The 15,926-nt window shown below is 45.6% G+C and overlaps 1 protein-coding gene across 1 annotated transcript in view; it reads left to right on the top strand.

The window, feature by feature from the left end:
• FAM198A (family with sequence similarity 198, member A) overlaps positions 1-15,926 on the top strand; it is a 31,278-nt gene that overhangs the window by 12,714 nt on the left and 2,638 nt on the right. The window contains exon 2 of the mRNA XM_008569849.1: positions 14,625-14,747. Within this exon, the coding sequence (XP_008568071.1) occupies positions 14,625-14,747 (123 nt within the window). The remainder of the gene's footprint in view (positions 1-14,624; positions 14,748-15,926) is intronic.

The following is a 15,926-nucleotide window of genomic DNA, read 5'->3' on the forward strand; positions in this document are numbered from 1 at the left end:
CTGACTAAATTATTCTATTTTCCCAACAGTAATCCACAGATGTCTTTTTAGATGAGCTATATAGTTCTTCTCAATCCAGCGCCTTCCAGCCCATCAGCTCTTCTATTCACCTGCTTCCAAAGCTGGTACTGAGACTTCTGGCCTCACGCTTGGGGTAGATGAGGTAGTCCAGATGTTTCTTCCCCAAGCCTACAGGGAAGACACCCTTCATTGGTATGTAGGGAGCTTGGCAGGGTGAGCTGTTGGGGTAGTCAGTGCTAAGTAACTCCCTCTTTCCTCACACTCTGACCTCCCCAAAGCCTTACTGAATTCTTTAACAGCCAGCCAGTCAGTGCAGGACCCTCCATGGAGAGAAATTTTAGGCTGGGGGGGTGTTGGTTCTCCTCCTGCCTCTAGCCACACTGATACTCTCTGACCCCCAGGGAGTAGCCTGCCCAGCCAAGAACCATCTTTTCCACCCTGAAGGACCCAGAACTATGCCTCCTCTCAGTCTGGGGGAGGGTCCCTGCCCTGGTGGGTGTGGGCCATCAGGGACAGCAGGTGGCTCTTCTAGAATCTACTAGACCTGGATCAGGCACTGGCTGAGGAACTCCAGTCTTGGCACAGGAGTTGGGTGGGTTTGGCTAGAGGACTTGGGCCATCCCGCACATCTGTGCTGGGCTCCTCCCAGACCTTCCTCCCCAACAGCTGGGCCTGGTGTCCCTCCTTGGCAGACTGCAGCATCTTTTTCCACCTAGATGTCCTATTAGGGAGGTCACAGAACCAGGCCTCCCCTGAAGCCTTCTGGTATTGGCCCCCTGGGCAGGGAGGCAGGGTGTGGTGGGCAGTCTTTCCGTGACCATAGTCCTCATGTGAAGACCCCACTGTATGCTTCATGCTGTTAGTCATGCGCTTCATTCATTCTTTTGTTCAAAAACCTTCAACTAAGTCTCTGGTTGTGTTAAATGCATGCTGGGTGCTGGGACCAGAGTAAACCAAGTCTTCATCTTTTCTGTCCCGGAGCTCGTGATCTCTAATACCAGAGAACATGTGCCTGCCACACTATCTCACTTAGTAGTAATGAGCCAGGCCTGGGTTCGAATTCAGATACCACCGCTTCCTAGCTACGTGAACTTAGTCACGTTACTCAGCCAAAGTGACTCAGTTTCCTCATCTTTGAAATGGGGGTAATAACAGTGTTAGTGGCTGCTGGGAGGGGTCAAACGAGTTGTGATATGTAAAGCACTGGGAATGGTACCTGGCACAGAGTAAGGGCTTTGCAGCAGCTCCACTAAAATCACACAAAAACTTCAACTCACATGATTATGTAACACTGCTAGGTTGGCTCAGAAAACCAAAACTGCAAAGGATTATCATTTTTTCTTGGTAACTCCTCATTTTTTAAAAAAGGGAAAAAAGAATCAAATCCTAAAGGAATGTGGGAATGAAAGTTAAGCTTGGTCTTGTTTGGCTGCTAGTCAGCTGCTGTTTAATCTTCATTTCTCTCTTGTGGAAGAAAATAGCCAGAGAACGTGGCAAAATAATCAAACTGGCAACTCTGCTGGCCAAGTCCTTCCTGTAAAACGTTCAAATGGGTGTAGATTTTGGGAAGCCAGTGCTGCGCATATCATATGGGCCAATATTCCTTGTAGCTTCCTCTGGAAATAAATGCTGCCGCAAGTCAAAATCTTCTGCACAGAATGGCCTGGAGACGGGACCAGGGAGGGTTTGGTGGGAACAAGGGGGTTTGGCTGGCCATGCACCAGGCATGAAGTGAAATCCAGAGCAGTTATTTAATTCTGGTCTTGCTAGAACTGCCCTGGAATTTACTCTGCCAGCCAAAGAAAACTCATCAGGTGAGTTTCTGCCTCACAGATATGCCTACTCTCCAAACACTAGGCCTGCACATAGAAGAGAGTGGCTAGACCATCATAAACATACTTTACGTCAGATTCTGGTTCTCAGGCCTGTGCCACGGGGTGAACTGTGGTGAGGCCAGCGCTTTCTGGGAGGGAACCTCTGGCTTGTCCCTCCTAAAGCCAGAGACAACTGAGAACTCTCCATAATAGCCTCGCCCTGCTTTACATATATCATCATCCTCTGCTTCTCAGCACAATCAATAGGGGTATCACCACCCCATTTAGTTGATGAGAAAACTGAGGCACTGGAAGGTTAATAACTTCCTCAGGTCACCTGGCTAGGGCATAGTGGAACCAGAATTCATTCCCAGGTTCATCTGGACTCCAAACCAGCGGTCACAAGCCAAACCACAGCCCACAGTGGAGCCAAATTCATCCCTCGCCTGTTCTGGTATGGCTCATGAGCCAAAAATGGTTTTAGCACTTTTAAATGGTTGAAGAAAGTTGAAAGAAAAATAATATTTTTTGACATCTAAAAATTGTATGAAATTCAAATTTTAGTATACATAAGCAGTTTTATTGAAACATAGCCATGCCCATTTGTTGGCAATTACCTGTAATACATACAGTATGCCCTACAGTGGCAGAATTGAGCAGTAATGACAGAGACCGTATGGCCTCCAAAGCCTAAAATATTTACTCTCTGGTTCTTTATAGAAAAGCTTGCTGCCCTCTGAACTAAACTGCTGTGTTAGAAACCTGTGGAGGGGCGCTTGCTAAGGATGGTGTGTATACAAAGGCATGGAGTGAGATCCCCTTGCTAAGTTCAACGACAATACAGAGAGATACGGGTGGTGTAATATTAGGTTTAGTGGATTTTAAATGAACTGGAGGGCTGGGAGGTCTCTGGAGGCATGCTTCAGGGTTCTGTCATCAGCCCTGTCCTGGCCAATATTTTTATTAGTAGTATGAATGAGGACATCTGGGCTGTAGGGGACCCAGCTTGTTGCCCTGCGTTCCTTCATCACAGAGCCCTGATTTGATTCACCTTCTACCCATTTGTATTAGTCTGTTTCTGTTGCTTATAACAGAACAGCTGAAACTGGGTGATTTATAAAAAAATAAAATGTATTGCTTATAGTTTCAGAGGCAGGGAAGTCCGAAGTCCAGGGAGCACATCTGGTGAGGGCCTTCTTGGGGGTGGTGACTCTCCACAGAGATGCAGGGTATCATATGGTGAATGGATGAGCAAGAGAGAGCTCAGCTTTTCACTGGCTCTCCTTATAAAGCCCTCAGAACCATGCCCATGACCACCCATTAAACCACCAATGGAGTAATCCATTAACAAGGGTACAGTCTTCACAATCTAATCACTTTTCAAAGGCCCCATCTTTCAAATACCATAATTGGATTTCCCACCCTCCTAACATTGTTACAAAGGAGATTAAGTTTCCAATGCATGAACCTTTGGGGGACACATTTAACCCATAGCACCATTCCTGGATCTAGAGGTGAGGGGTTCAGGGATCAATGCATCACCATCTTCCACTGACTGCTATTAGACCAGGGATGAGCATGTGTCCTAATTTGGCTAAAGGGAAGGACTTCTATTCCATGGTTTGGTTCCTTCTCTCTCTCCCTTTCTCTCTCTCCTACTCTCCTTCTCTCTCTTGTGCTGGACACAAACAAGGAAACACATACTCATAGCAGCTACCTGCAGGCTTTCTAAGACAACACTGAGATGTTAACATTGTGGGTGGTAAAGTGCAAAGCAGAGAGCAGCTCAAGTCCTTATCATGACAATACGGAACTGATAAATTCACCCAGCCTGTCCTACCTCAAGACTTCCTGCTGTAGATGATCTCAACTTTCCTTATGGTTAAAGCCATTTTGAGTCAGGTTTTTCTGTTACTGGTTTTTCTGTTCTGTGGCTGAAAACACTACCACTGATACAGTGGCTTACTGGTCTGGTTGGCACATAATCTAAAATTGTCAGGGGCAGGGGGAGCAAATGCACAGGATAGCAAAACAGTCTGAAAAGGATTCAACAGGTTGCAATGAAAGATCAGAGGGGAAAACTGAATAGTGTTAAATGCAAAGTCCTCCACTTAGGGCCTGCAAGAAAGTAGTGTAAATGCAGTTTAATGAAGACCTGGCTGAATGTCTTGATGTGTTAGTTTTGGGCATGCTCAGTAGGTGTCAGCAATGTGGAGGGATTGGCGAAAACGCTAATCCAGCCTTAGCATCAGGAATCAGGGAGGTGATGTTTCTGTGCTGCTCTAATCTGGCCCTTCATTGGAATGTCATGTCCAGTGCTAGGTACTAAAGTATGGTAAGAATGTTGATCCACAAGAGCCTGGACACATGACAGCAATAGAGACTGTGAGGGGTTTCTGTCTAAGTCTGGGTTCACAACTCAGACCCTGAGACAAGGATTTGGGTACAAGCATTTTATTTGGGAGGTGGTCCTAGTAAGTCTGGTGAGCAAATGGGGAAGTAAGACAGGGAAGAAAGAAAAGCCAGTGAAGGGCTTAGAAATGAGCAAGCTGCCACTGTGGGCCCTTGAGAGGCTGTCTAGAACACTCCTGTAGCATCTCATTCCTCTGAGGAGTGACGGGCTACAATATCTGTACACCAACACCCAAGTCATTGGTTAAAGGTTGCTCCTGGGAGCATAAATTTTCTTGCACTTTCAACCTGCTGCATGGATGGGCTAGCCTGTCCAAGAGCTAGAGAGCACCCCTAGACATGGAGACTGTATGGTGGGGACCTTTTGCAGGTGAGCCCCAGGTTCAAGGGCGGTGCACCAAGAACACCTGCTATAGTCTCAGAACCTAAGCATGTTTAACCTGGAAGAGAGAAAAATCAGGGGGTGCATCACTTGGAGGGAGTTTGATTCCAAGCAACAGAGACTAAACTCTGGTTGAATAAAGAAAATAATTTATTTTTGGTAATACATTAAGGACTACAGAAAATGGGAGAAATAGGGCCAGGAAACCTGGGGAGTCAGGAGCAGAATGGCAGGTGTACAGTCAAGAGAGCTTGGGCTTCATCCTCGCCCCACGAGTGGCAGTGCAGTGTACCTCAATTGATAATGCCATAAGACGATAGCCAGCAGGGAAGTCTGCGCCTCTTACAGCAAACCAGACACTCTAGTGAGGGGTGTGCACCGAAGTATTTAGGGGGAAATTTCTGAAGTCTGCAACTTAATTTGAAACCCATGAAAAATAAGAAATAAGATGGCTTGGTGGATGGACATAGGGATGTATGGATGGGTAGATATGTAGTGAATTATAGTAAAATATTAATGGTAGAATTTTGGTGATGGGTATATGGGCGTTCGTCATAAAATTCTTTCAACTTTGCTGTATGTTTGAAAGTATTTATAATAGGATATTAAGGAAAAGAGGGAAAATTAGGTGTCGTTACCCAAAGTTCAGGAGGCCAAAGCAGTGAAGAGGGTCCTTTAATGGGCTCATGGCATGAACAGGCTTATGGTTCTGTGCTAAGCTGGACCAGTCCTCTGGGCTCGTGTATTGGTTTCTGGGCTAAACTTGCCTTTTTTAGTAGTACCAGTGGATGTACTTCGTCCACTGCCCCTGGAAACGCTACCTAATGTGGCCTCACAGAAATGCCCTCGGCCTTTTGGGGGTGATTGTGTAGGCCTGAGGTATGACTTCTCCATGTTGAAATACTGTAAAACAGAAAAATGATGTTTGGGACAGTACTTGGGACTGTTTAATACTGTCTCATTTCTTGACATCTGGTTTTGTGAGGTTGGTAGGTGAATAGAACTATAGTTGTTTTCTCGGTGGTTGTCTTGAGATTACCATTAACATCTTAAATTATAACCATCTAGGTCAGATTGACAACAATTTAATTTCTTTTCTTTTTAAAAAATTTTTATTGAATCAAAATTGATTATACATATTTTGGGGGTTCAACATTGAGATATGTTGATCAAATCAATATTACTAGCATATATATTGTTATAAATTGTAATTATTCTTGATAACAATTTAGTTTCAATAGTGTAAAAATACTTTGCTCCTGTCTATATCTGTCCTTCACATTTTTACACTGTTCTTGTCACAAATTACACATCTTACGTCCTTCAGCATAGATTATAATAATTATTTTATGCAGTTGTTTTTTTAAATCAGAAGAAAAAAGGAATTACAAACAAAAATACATTTATTCTGTCTTTTATTTTACCTATGTAGTTACCTTTCAAGTGCTTTTTAATTCTTCACGTTAATTCAAGTTACTATCTAGTGCCTTTCATTTCAGCCTGAAGACTTACTTCTAGTATTCTTGTGGAGCAAGCCTGCTGGCAATAAACGCTCTCTGTTTTTATGTATCTGTGAATGTCTTAATTTCTCCTTTATTTTTGGAGGATAGTTTCGCTGTGTATAAAATTCTTGGTTGACAATTTTTTTTTCCTTCCTTTCAGCACTTTGAATGTTATTTCTCTGCCTTTTGTCCTCTATGGTTTTTGATAAGAAATCAGATGTTACTCTTACAGAGTCTTTTGTTGGTGATGAGTTGCTTCTCTTCTGCTGCTGTTAAAATTCTTCCTCTGTCTTTGGCTTTTGACAGTTTTATTCTGGGTATGGGTCTCTTTGAGTTTATCTTACTTGTTCATGGGGCCTCTTGGAAATGTAGAGCAATGTTTTTCACCAAATTTGGGGAGGTTTTGGACATTATTTCTTCTAATATTCTGTCTACACCCTCCCACCCACTTTTTTTCCAGGGACTCCCATTATGCATAGGTTGGTATGTTTGATGGTGTTACGTGAATCTCTGAGACTGATTATTTTTCTCCATTCTTTTTTTTCTTTCTGTTCCTGAGACTCAATAATCTCAATTGAGCTATCTTTAAGTCTGCTGATTTTTTCTTCGGCCTGCTCAAATCTGCTGTTGATCCCCACTAGTGAATTTTTTTGAAGTTGTTATAGTTTTCAACTTTGTAATTTATATTGGTTTCCCTTTATAATTTCTGTCTCTTTACTGATATTGTCTATATGGTGAGGCATCATTCTCATACTTTCCTCTAGTTCTTTACCTGGTTTCCTTTAATTTTTTGAACATATTTAAAATTGTTAATTTAAAGTTTTTGTCTAATAAGTTTATTATATGGGTGTATTAGTCCATTTCTGTTGCTTATAACAGAAATACCTAAAACTGGGTAATTTATAAGAAAATGAAATTTATTGCTTATAGTTTCAGAGGCTGAGAAGTCCAAAGTCTAGGAAACACATTTGGTGAAGGCTTTGTTGGTGGTGACAGTGACATAGGGGTTTCATGTGGCACAACATAACAAAGAGAGAGGAAGAGGAGGTGCCAGGGTCCTTTAAACAACCAGGTCTCACAGGAACTAACAGATCAAGAACTCACTCACTACCCACCACTCCCCGCTTCCCCCCACCCGGGGAAGCATTAATCTATTCATGAGGGATCTATCTGCCCCCCGTGACCCAGAGAGCTCCCAACACTGCCACATTGGGTATCAGATTTTGACATGAGCTTTGGGGGGACAACATTTCCAAACTCTATCATCCTGCCTTTGGCCCCCCAAAACTCATGTCCCTCTCACATACAAAATATAATCATTCCATCCCAACAGTCCCAAAACTCTTAGCTTGTTCCAGCATCAACTTAAAAGTCCAAAGTCTCATCTGAGACCAAAGGCAAAACTCCTTCCAGCTGAGAACCTGTAAAAATCAAAAAACAAAATTATCTCCTTCCAAGATAACAATGGTGGAACAGACATTGGGTACTCATTCCCATTCCAAAAGGGAGAAATAGGCCAGAAGAGAGGAGAAACAGGCCCCAAACAAGTCCAAAACCCAGCAGAGCAGACTTTAAATCTTAAAGCTCCAAAATAATCTTCTGTGACTCCAAGTCCTATGTCCTGAGCACAGTGGGGGATTTGGGCCCCCAAAGCTTCAGGCAGCCCCACCCCCATGGCTCTGCCTGGCACAGCATACTGGGCTGCACTGGTGCCCACAGCTTTTCCAGGTGAGTGCTGCACATTTGCCAATGGCCCTACAGTTCTAAGGTCTTGGCAACAGCCCCCCTCCCGTGGCTTTACTACACATTGCCCTGGTGGGGGCTCTCTGTGGGGCCTAGATGCCTCTGCCATGGCCCTGCCCCTCAGCAGGTCTCTGCCTGGGCCCCCAAGCTTTTCCATACATCTTCTGAAATCTGGGTGGAGGCTGCCACACCTCCACTGCTCTTGTGTTCTTCTGACCTACAGACATCATACCACACAGATGCCACCAAGGTTTCCAGCTTGCTCTCTCCAGAACTGCAGCACAAACCACACTTGGGGTTACCTGAGGCAAGGCTTCTCCTGCCAGAGCAGCTGGGATACAGGGAGCATCTTTCTAAGATGGTTGCCTTGGATTAAGTGTCCCCCCAAAACTTGACTCCCACTGTGACAGTGTTAAAAGGGTGGGAAATCCTATTATGGTAATTGAAATGGGGCCTTGAAGAGGTGATTAGATTCCAAGGACCATGCGTAGTGAATGGATTAAAAATGGTGGTCAGGGATGTGGTTCTGAGGGCGTTAATAGAAGAGCACATGAGACATTAGTCTCTTTCTGCTCTGCCATTTACTGCCATGTGGACACCTGGGTCACTGTCACTACCACTAAGGCCTTCACCAAATGTGTTCCCTGGACTTTGGACTTCCCAGACTTTGAAACTGTAAGCAATAAATTTTGTCTTCTTTATAAAACACCCAGGTCCAGGTATTTTGTTGTAGCAGCAGAAATGTACTACTACAGTGGTACAGGGCAGAGATGCCCTGGGTCTATGTTCTGGAACAACTCAGTCCTCCTAGGCCCCTAGGCCTGTGACAGGAGGGACAGCCTGGAAGACTTCTGAAATGCCTTCAGGGCCTTTCTCTCATTCTCTACCACATGGCCAGGGTGCTGCAAACTTACCAAATCTTTACACTGTGCTTCCCTCTTAATTATAAATTCCAGCTTTATGTCATGCCTCTGCTGCCCATAACTGAATATAGGCCATGTCTGAATGCTTTGCTGCTTAGAAATTTTTTCTGCCAAATATTCTGGTTGCAGATTCTTAAGTTCCACCTTCCACAAAGTTCTAGGGCATGGACATAATGCAGCCAAGTACCTTGCTGTGGTGTAGCAAGGGTGATCTTTTGTCCAGTTTCCAATAAGTTCCTCATTTCTATCTGAGACCTCATCAGCATGGCCTTTATTGTCCACATTTCGATCAGCAGTCTGGTCACACTATTTAAACAATCTCTAAGAAGCTCCAAACTGTCCCTCATCTTTTTGTCTTCTGAGCCCTCCAGACTCCTCCAACCTTTGCCCATTACCCAGTTCCAAAGCTGCTTCCACATTTTCAGGTATCTGTATAGCAACACTCCACTTCTCAATATGAATTTTCTTTATTCATTTCTGTTGCTTATAACGGAAATGCCTGAAACTGGGTAATTTATAAAGAAACAATATTTATTGCTTACAGTTTCAGAGTCTGGGAAGTCCAAAGCCCAGGAAACACATCTAGTGAGGTGACTCTACAGCAATGAAGGGTGTCACATGGCGGGAATGGCAGAGCAGAGAGAGAGGAAGGGGAGGTTCCAGAGTCCTTTAAACAACGAGCTCTTGCAGGAATAGAGAGAGAGAACTGACTCACTACCTGTCCCCCCTCCTCCCCAGGGAAGCATTAATCTATTCATGAGGGATCTGCCCCCCATGACCCAGAGAGCTCCCACTGCTGCCACTTTGGGGATCAGATCTTGACATGAGCTTTCGGAGAACAACATCAGACTCTGTCAGTGGGCTTCTTCATGAATAGTTGCTACTGATTGCTTTTCTTCCTAGAATGTTGGCCGTACTTTGTTTCTTTCACCATCTAGTAATTTTTCATTGAAAAGTGAATGTTTAAGTAACATAATGTGGTAACTCTGAAAATCAGTCCTCCCATTTTCCCAGGGTTTTTGTTGTTGCTGTTTGTTATTGTTTGTTGTATTTGCTTGTTTTGTTTGCTTTATGAACTAATTCTTTATTAATCTGTATTCTTTGTCGTGTGTGCCCACTGAAGTTTCTGCTCATGGACAGGGGATTTCTTTAAATGCCTGAAACTGATAAGTCTCCCAGTCTTTGCCAAGGGGCTTTGCCTGTGTGTGTGCTGGGGCACATCTTCAACACACATCCATGCAATTGACAAATCTGCCTTTGCCTTCACTCATGCTTGTTCAGTCTCAGGGTCAGCCAGAGGTGAGAGCTTAGGGCCTTTTTAGTATTTTTTTTTTTCCTGAGCATGTGCACAGCCCTACACATGTGTGTATGACCGTCTGATTTCTAGGAATATATTGAAGCTTTTCGAAGCTGGTTGGACATTTTATTCTTTATCTTTTCATTTTAAAGCTTTTTGGTTAGTCTATTTTTTGCCCCAACTGTTATCCATTGTTTCAGGCAGCCATGCTCTTAAAACACTTGCCAGTAATTGTTTTCAACATATGTCCTCCACCCTTCCAGGAAAGGCTTTTAGCACTGGGCAACTGATAAAGCCAAGCCTTTCAAGTAGGGTTTTCCAGGGAACTACCAGACAGGTCAAATAATGACAATTCTTTTGGAATAAAGTCTGCTGTGCTCCCTTCATACTGGGAATGTGGGCTGTTATTTTCAAGGCTACAGCTGAGCTGGGAATGTGGTATGGGACTAGGTAAAATTAAAACACCATAATACTCACTGTTCTTACTGAGATTCCACCTTTTTCTTGCATAAATTCTCCCCAGATTACTGTAAGGCATTGGTTAACTTCCAGAGTTATGAAAATATTGATTCTGACCATTTTTGCCAGTTTTTTCCATTGCTTTTATGAAGGGACACATTATCAAAGTACTTACTCTACCACTTTTATTCCAGATTTCCATTTGAAGAGTTAGAGAACCTGTTGTTGAAGGAAATCAAAATGTCCCGACCCACGGGATATTCAACGCAGACCCTGGAGGGGGGAGTGGGAATGGGATGGAACAAGAGATGCGAGAAATTGAGACAAGAAAGTATTCTGATCAAGTCTCGTTTATTAGCCAGAAGGTCACAGTTTATATAGACAGCAGGAGGGAATCAGCAGATAATTAAGTATGCAGATGGTTTACTGAGAAAACCGCAGGGCGGGTTGTTCTGGTAAATGGAAAATTCCCATTATCTATGGCAAGTTGCAAAGTTACCTACACCCATAGTGCACAGGATGGGGAGGGACGGAAGATAACAGCAAACAAGGCTCTGAGGCCTCGAGGCAATAGCTGGGCGGGCTCTTTTGGCTCTGGACAGGCAGGCAGCTGGGCTCTAATGGCTCCGGACAGAAATCAATTTTTTATTTCCTCAGAACATATGAGAGTTTTCTTACAAAGTGATATGGAGATGGAACAAGACCTTTTATTGCCCAGCACTGAGCTAGGGCTAAGTGGACTGAGAGATAGCTGTCCTTGTTTTGATGAGTGCTGCATACTGGAGGTGACAGATTGCCTTCCTCCCACCCCCAGCTCCAGATGGGCATAGGAAGACAGTGGTGGTGCTGGCTAAAGCTGAACCTGGTCTGTGGCTCAGGTTGGCTGAGCAGTGACTACAGAAAATAGGTATGGACCATTCAAACACCACCTGTGCTGGCTGCTGCCTCAGTTGTCACAGGGGATGATGGGCTCTGAGTCTTTTGGGGCTTCCTCTTCCTTCTTCCTAGTTTTAAAAGCTCTTCCTCAGCTTTAATTGGCAAGGCTGAGAATAAATTAATTAATCCTATGATGTTCAGTGATGGAGATCTTATTTGTCCTCCGTAACTGGCTCACCCCTCCTGTTCTTCAGGGAGGCAGGGCTGGATAACAAAGGGCTTAAGCTTCAAGTCAGGAAGACCTGGGTTCAAATCCCAGCTGTATTGCTTTTACATTTATGACCCTAGGCATATCTGAGCTCAGTGTTCCCATATGTAAAAAGGGGATAATGTGCCTCCTTTGCAAAAATGCATTGAGGAGTAATTAAGATAGAGATGCAGTGATGGTGGTGGAGGTATTCTGAGTGATGTTGTCTTCTTATACCAGTTAATTCTCCAACACCATCTGGGTATCTAACAATTCTGAAACCAGATTCTGAACTAGATACCCAGAGTCTGACAAGTTAAAGGGCTTAGTCCCACAAGAGTGCTCCCCCTTCAGACACCAGTTGCAATTCCTGGGTCACCCGTATTTCTGACCAACTCCCTGTAAATTGAGGGTTTCTGTGATCTTCTCCTCAAGTTCAATAATTTGCTAGAACAACTCACAGAACTCAGAAGAACACTTTACTAACATTTGCTGGTTTATTATAAAGGCTACAAGTGAACAGATGGAGAGGTAGACAGGAGGAGGTCTGGAAGGGTCCTACATGCAGCTTATGTCTCTGTGGAGTTGGAATACGCCACCCTCTCAGCATGAGGATGTGTTCACCAGCCTGGAAGCTGTGAATTTCATCGCTCAAGAGTTTTTATAATCCAATCTCCAGTCCTCCTAACCTCTCCAGAGAGGGGTACTGGAGGGACGGGGGAATGGAAGCCTGAATTTTCCCACCCTCTATTCACATCTTTCTGATGGCCAGGCTACCACCCCACATCCTGAAGCTACCTGAGGATCCCACCCTGAGTAACCTTATTAGCATAAACACAGGTGGGATGAAAAGGGGCTCATTATTAATAACAAAAGACACTCCTATCACTCAGGAAACTCCAAGGGTTCTAGGAACTCTGTACTAGGAAGCAGGAAAAAAGATCAAATATATTTTTTATCATTGCACATCATCATCATTTCCGAGGGAGACACTCCATCATTGCTTTATTGGATGAAAATGTCTGTTGTATGTGCCCAGGGTACGTCTTTGACAATTGCATCATCACCACCACATGGCACAGGGGTGCCTGAAAGCGTGCCAGAACCAAGTGCAGAGCAGGGAATCCCAGCGCCTCCTGAGGACTGGAGAGGGAGCAGGCACACCCCTTCTGTGGGCTCACCCCACCGTGGTGCCATCTGGCTTCCTGCTGCTGCCTCTCTCTGCCTGACTCTAGTTCACATCCACCCTGACTCTATCCTCTCTAACTTGCACTGAAAGTTCCCCAAGGAGGGCATGTGAACCGAAGCTGGTTTCTAGGTTCCTAGGCTGGCATCTTCCTCTCCTGTGGTGTTCCCAGTCTTTCTCATTTAGACTAGCCATTCTGGGTCTTCCTACATAGTGCTCTTTCAGGAATTTAGTGCATCCCGTGGCCTAAGAGTCAGGCACCTGTGTGATTCATTGTCCTGACTGGTAGAGCGCAGGGGTCCCTGAGGTCTCCTCCCTGACTACCGCCACCATCTGGAGACTTAAGGAAATGACAAATCCTGGTCCTACAACCTGTGAGGGTTTGGAGCCCTTCCTAGGATTTGGACAAATCCCAGACAGTTAACTCCTCCTGTTGCAAGTGCCATGAGTACTGCCTTTATTTGCCCCACACCAAAGTTGAGCCTGAAGCTCAGCCTCTTCACCAGCAGTCACCAAACATTCCCCAAGGGCAGCAGCTTTACTGAAGGATGGAGGGGTCATGGGAGGGCACATCTCACACCCTCAGCCTCCTGCTGCTCCTGCTTCACTTCACCCTCTCCTCTTCCCTCCCCCTTCCACAGCAACAAACTGACTCTTCCTCTTGTCCCAAGCAGAGCAAGTCCTCCCCCACCCGGACCTGCTGATGTCTCACCTTCTACCCTAAGTACTCTTCAAGGCATCGTGTCAAACCAAGTTTCCTTCCTGAGAGGGAAAAAGCATGCGTCCTCCCTGGCTCGCCCACCCAGTAGGTGCTGGTGACTTCCTGCTGCTCACCCGTGCTTGCTGCTTCTCTTGGCCACTCCTAGTACAGCCCAAGCCTTTTCTAACCCCCCCACCCCTAACTACTGTCCCTTTCCTGTCTTTCTCCCATAGCAAGACCCTCCCCGCCCCATCCTCAGAGGACTCTGCCACCTGTTTTTAGGCCTTTCAAGCTCATTGTCCTTGATACATACAGCAGATAATATCTTCATGCAGGTCAGGGCTAGGGTCAGACCCACGATTCTTCATTCCTGACCTGCAGCTATGACTCCTTCCTTCTGAAGAAAGCATACCAGAAGCAAGTGAGGGGAAGTGTTATCATAGACATCGTTCAGTCTACTCTAAAATGCCCCGTGTGTCATCCGTATGTGTATATATAGGGGATGGGTGGCAAAGCTCCTCAGAACTGACCCCACACGACACTTGAGAATTCTCAACTTAGGCCAGCAGGCACACAATGAGCCTGTAACTGGAATGCCTTCCTCCTTCCCCGGCATGATTCATGCCTGCTGCAGGTTCAAAGAGCTGTGTGTTCAGAGCTGTCTGGATGATCATTAAAGGACTTGTACCTCCAAAGAAGGGAGGAATCCCTGATATAGCACTTGCTGCTTAAAGAGAAAATGGAGTCATGAGTGGGTTTTCCTAGGTAGACAGTCAGTATTCGGTGGCCCAGTGGTGCTAGGCCAGTACTCAGGGGTAGCGGTGTAGGTTCAGCAGTGGGCACTGGGTGGAAATCATGCCAGCCTGAGGCATGAGCAGTTAGTTCCTAGTTTCGGAGTGAGCTGGCAGAGAAAGCAGAGGCTGCATTACCAGCTGGAGGCCAGCACAGAGCCAGGGGCTCGCCCAGGGTCAGCGCAGGGAGTGGCAGGTCCCACAGCCTCGGTGTCAGGGGAGGTGGACCAGGCACTATGCCACACCCCTCAGAGGCCAGGTGTCTCCACAGGTCCACGACCGCCTGGATCGCTACTGCTGTGGCTTCGAGCCTGAGCCCTCAGACCCGTGTGTGCAAGAGAGGCTCCGAGAGAAATGCCGGAACCCGGCCGAGCTGCGGCTGGTCCACATCCTGGTACGTCTCCTCCACTTTGTCCCCTTGTCTCCCTAGACCAGGGCCTTCCTGTTTCCTTCTGAAGATGCTGTTAGTGAGTTTCAGAGATTATTGACACTGGAGTTTCCCAATCTTGTTCTTTTTAACAGCAGAATCCTTTGCTTGAGTAATATTTTCAGGAAGCCATAATAAATAAAACTGACAAAGTAAAGCCCTCTTTTCACTGTCTCCACTGCTCCCAAGAGGCCCCAGGGAACCCCTAGGACTCCTGGAAGCAGAGTTTGAGAACTGTGTGTCTAGTCAACGTCCATACTGTGCTAGTAAATGTGGAAATTGTGGCCCTCAGGTGGGGGTGGGGCAGGGAAGGGAATTTCCAAGGTCACAAGGCTGGTTGGGGGCAGCACTAGGGCAGGAACTCAAGACCCTGATGGCCCACAGGCTGGTGCTGATCAGAGGAACACTGTGCTGCCTCCTGTCAAAACTAGAGCTGAATTAATAAACAAACAAACAATAAAGAAAAGAGAGAGAAAGAAAGAAGCAATGATCACAATAATACGCTGAACTTTTAGAAAGAGAGAACAGAACTGTGACTACTAGAAGTGGAAAGGGCGGGGAAAGGTGGGGGCTCACGAGAAATTGGTTAACGGACACAGAATGATTGTGTATTGTAATGATGAATAAACTAACTACCCTGATTTGACCATCACATATTGTACACAACCACTGATAGTAAACTTTGTACCCCACAAATATGTATAATCAATTATGCTTCAATTTAAAAAAAACCAAAAAACAAAACTAGAGCCCAGGTGAGAAGCAATGTGCCAAGGCCCTCAGAGAGGGGCTGGCGTGGTGGAGTAGCCACTGCTCGGCACAGGAAGCAAGGTGCTCCCCTGGGAAAGGCTTCTCTATCTTCTGCGGTGAGGTCTAGTGTCCTCGCAGAGTCGCCTTGGCCACTTGCTTTTGGAGGGTAGCTGTCAGCACGGTGCCCGGAGCTGAGCTTCAGGCAGGCCGCACCACCTGGAGGCCAGGGCTGCCTAGTGGTGGGTGGTAGGAATTTTCTGTCCCCTCCTCCCAGAGCGACTTTTCCTTCTTCTGGTCAAAGGCAAATGTCCCCGAGAGAGGTAAGGCTTTTATATTCATCATTTCTCCGTGGTGGGCAGCCCTTTCACGGATCCTTCAGGACAGCTGTTTTTGGAA

This window comes from Galeopterus variegatus, unplaced genomic scaffold (genome assembly GCF_000696425.1).
Source record: "Galeopterus variegatus unplaced genomic scaffold, G_variegatus-3.0.2 Scaffold536, whole genome shotgun sequence".
NCBI classification, from domain to species: domain Eukaryota; kingdom Metazoa; phylum Chordata; class Mammalia; order Dermoptera; family Cynocephalidae; genus Galeopterus; species Galeopterus variegatus.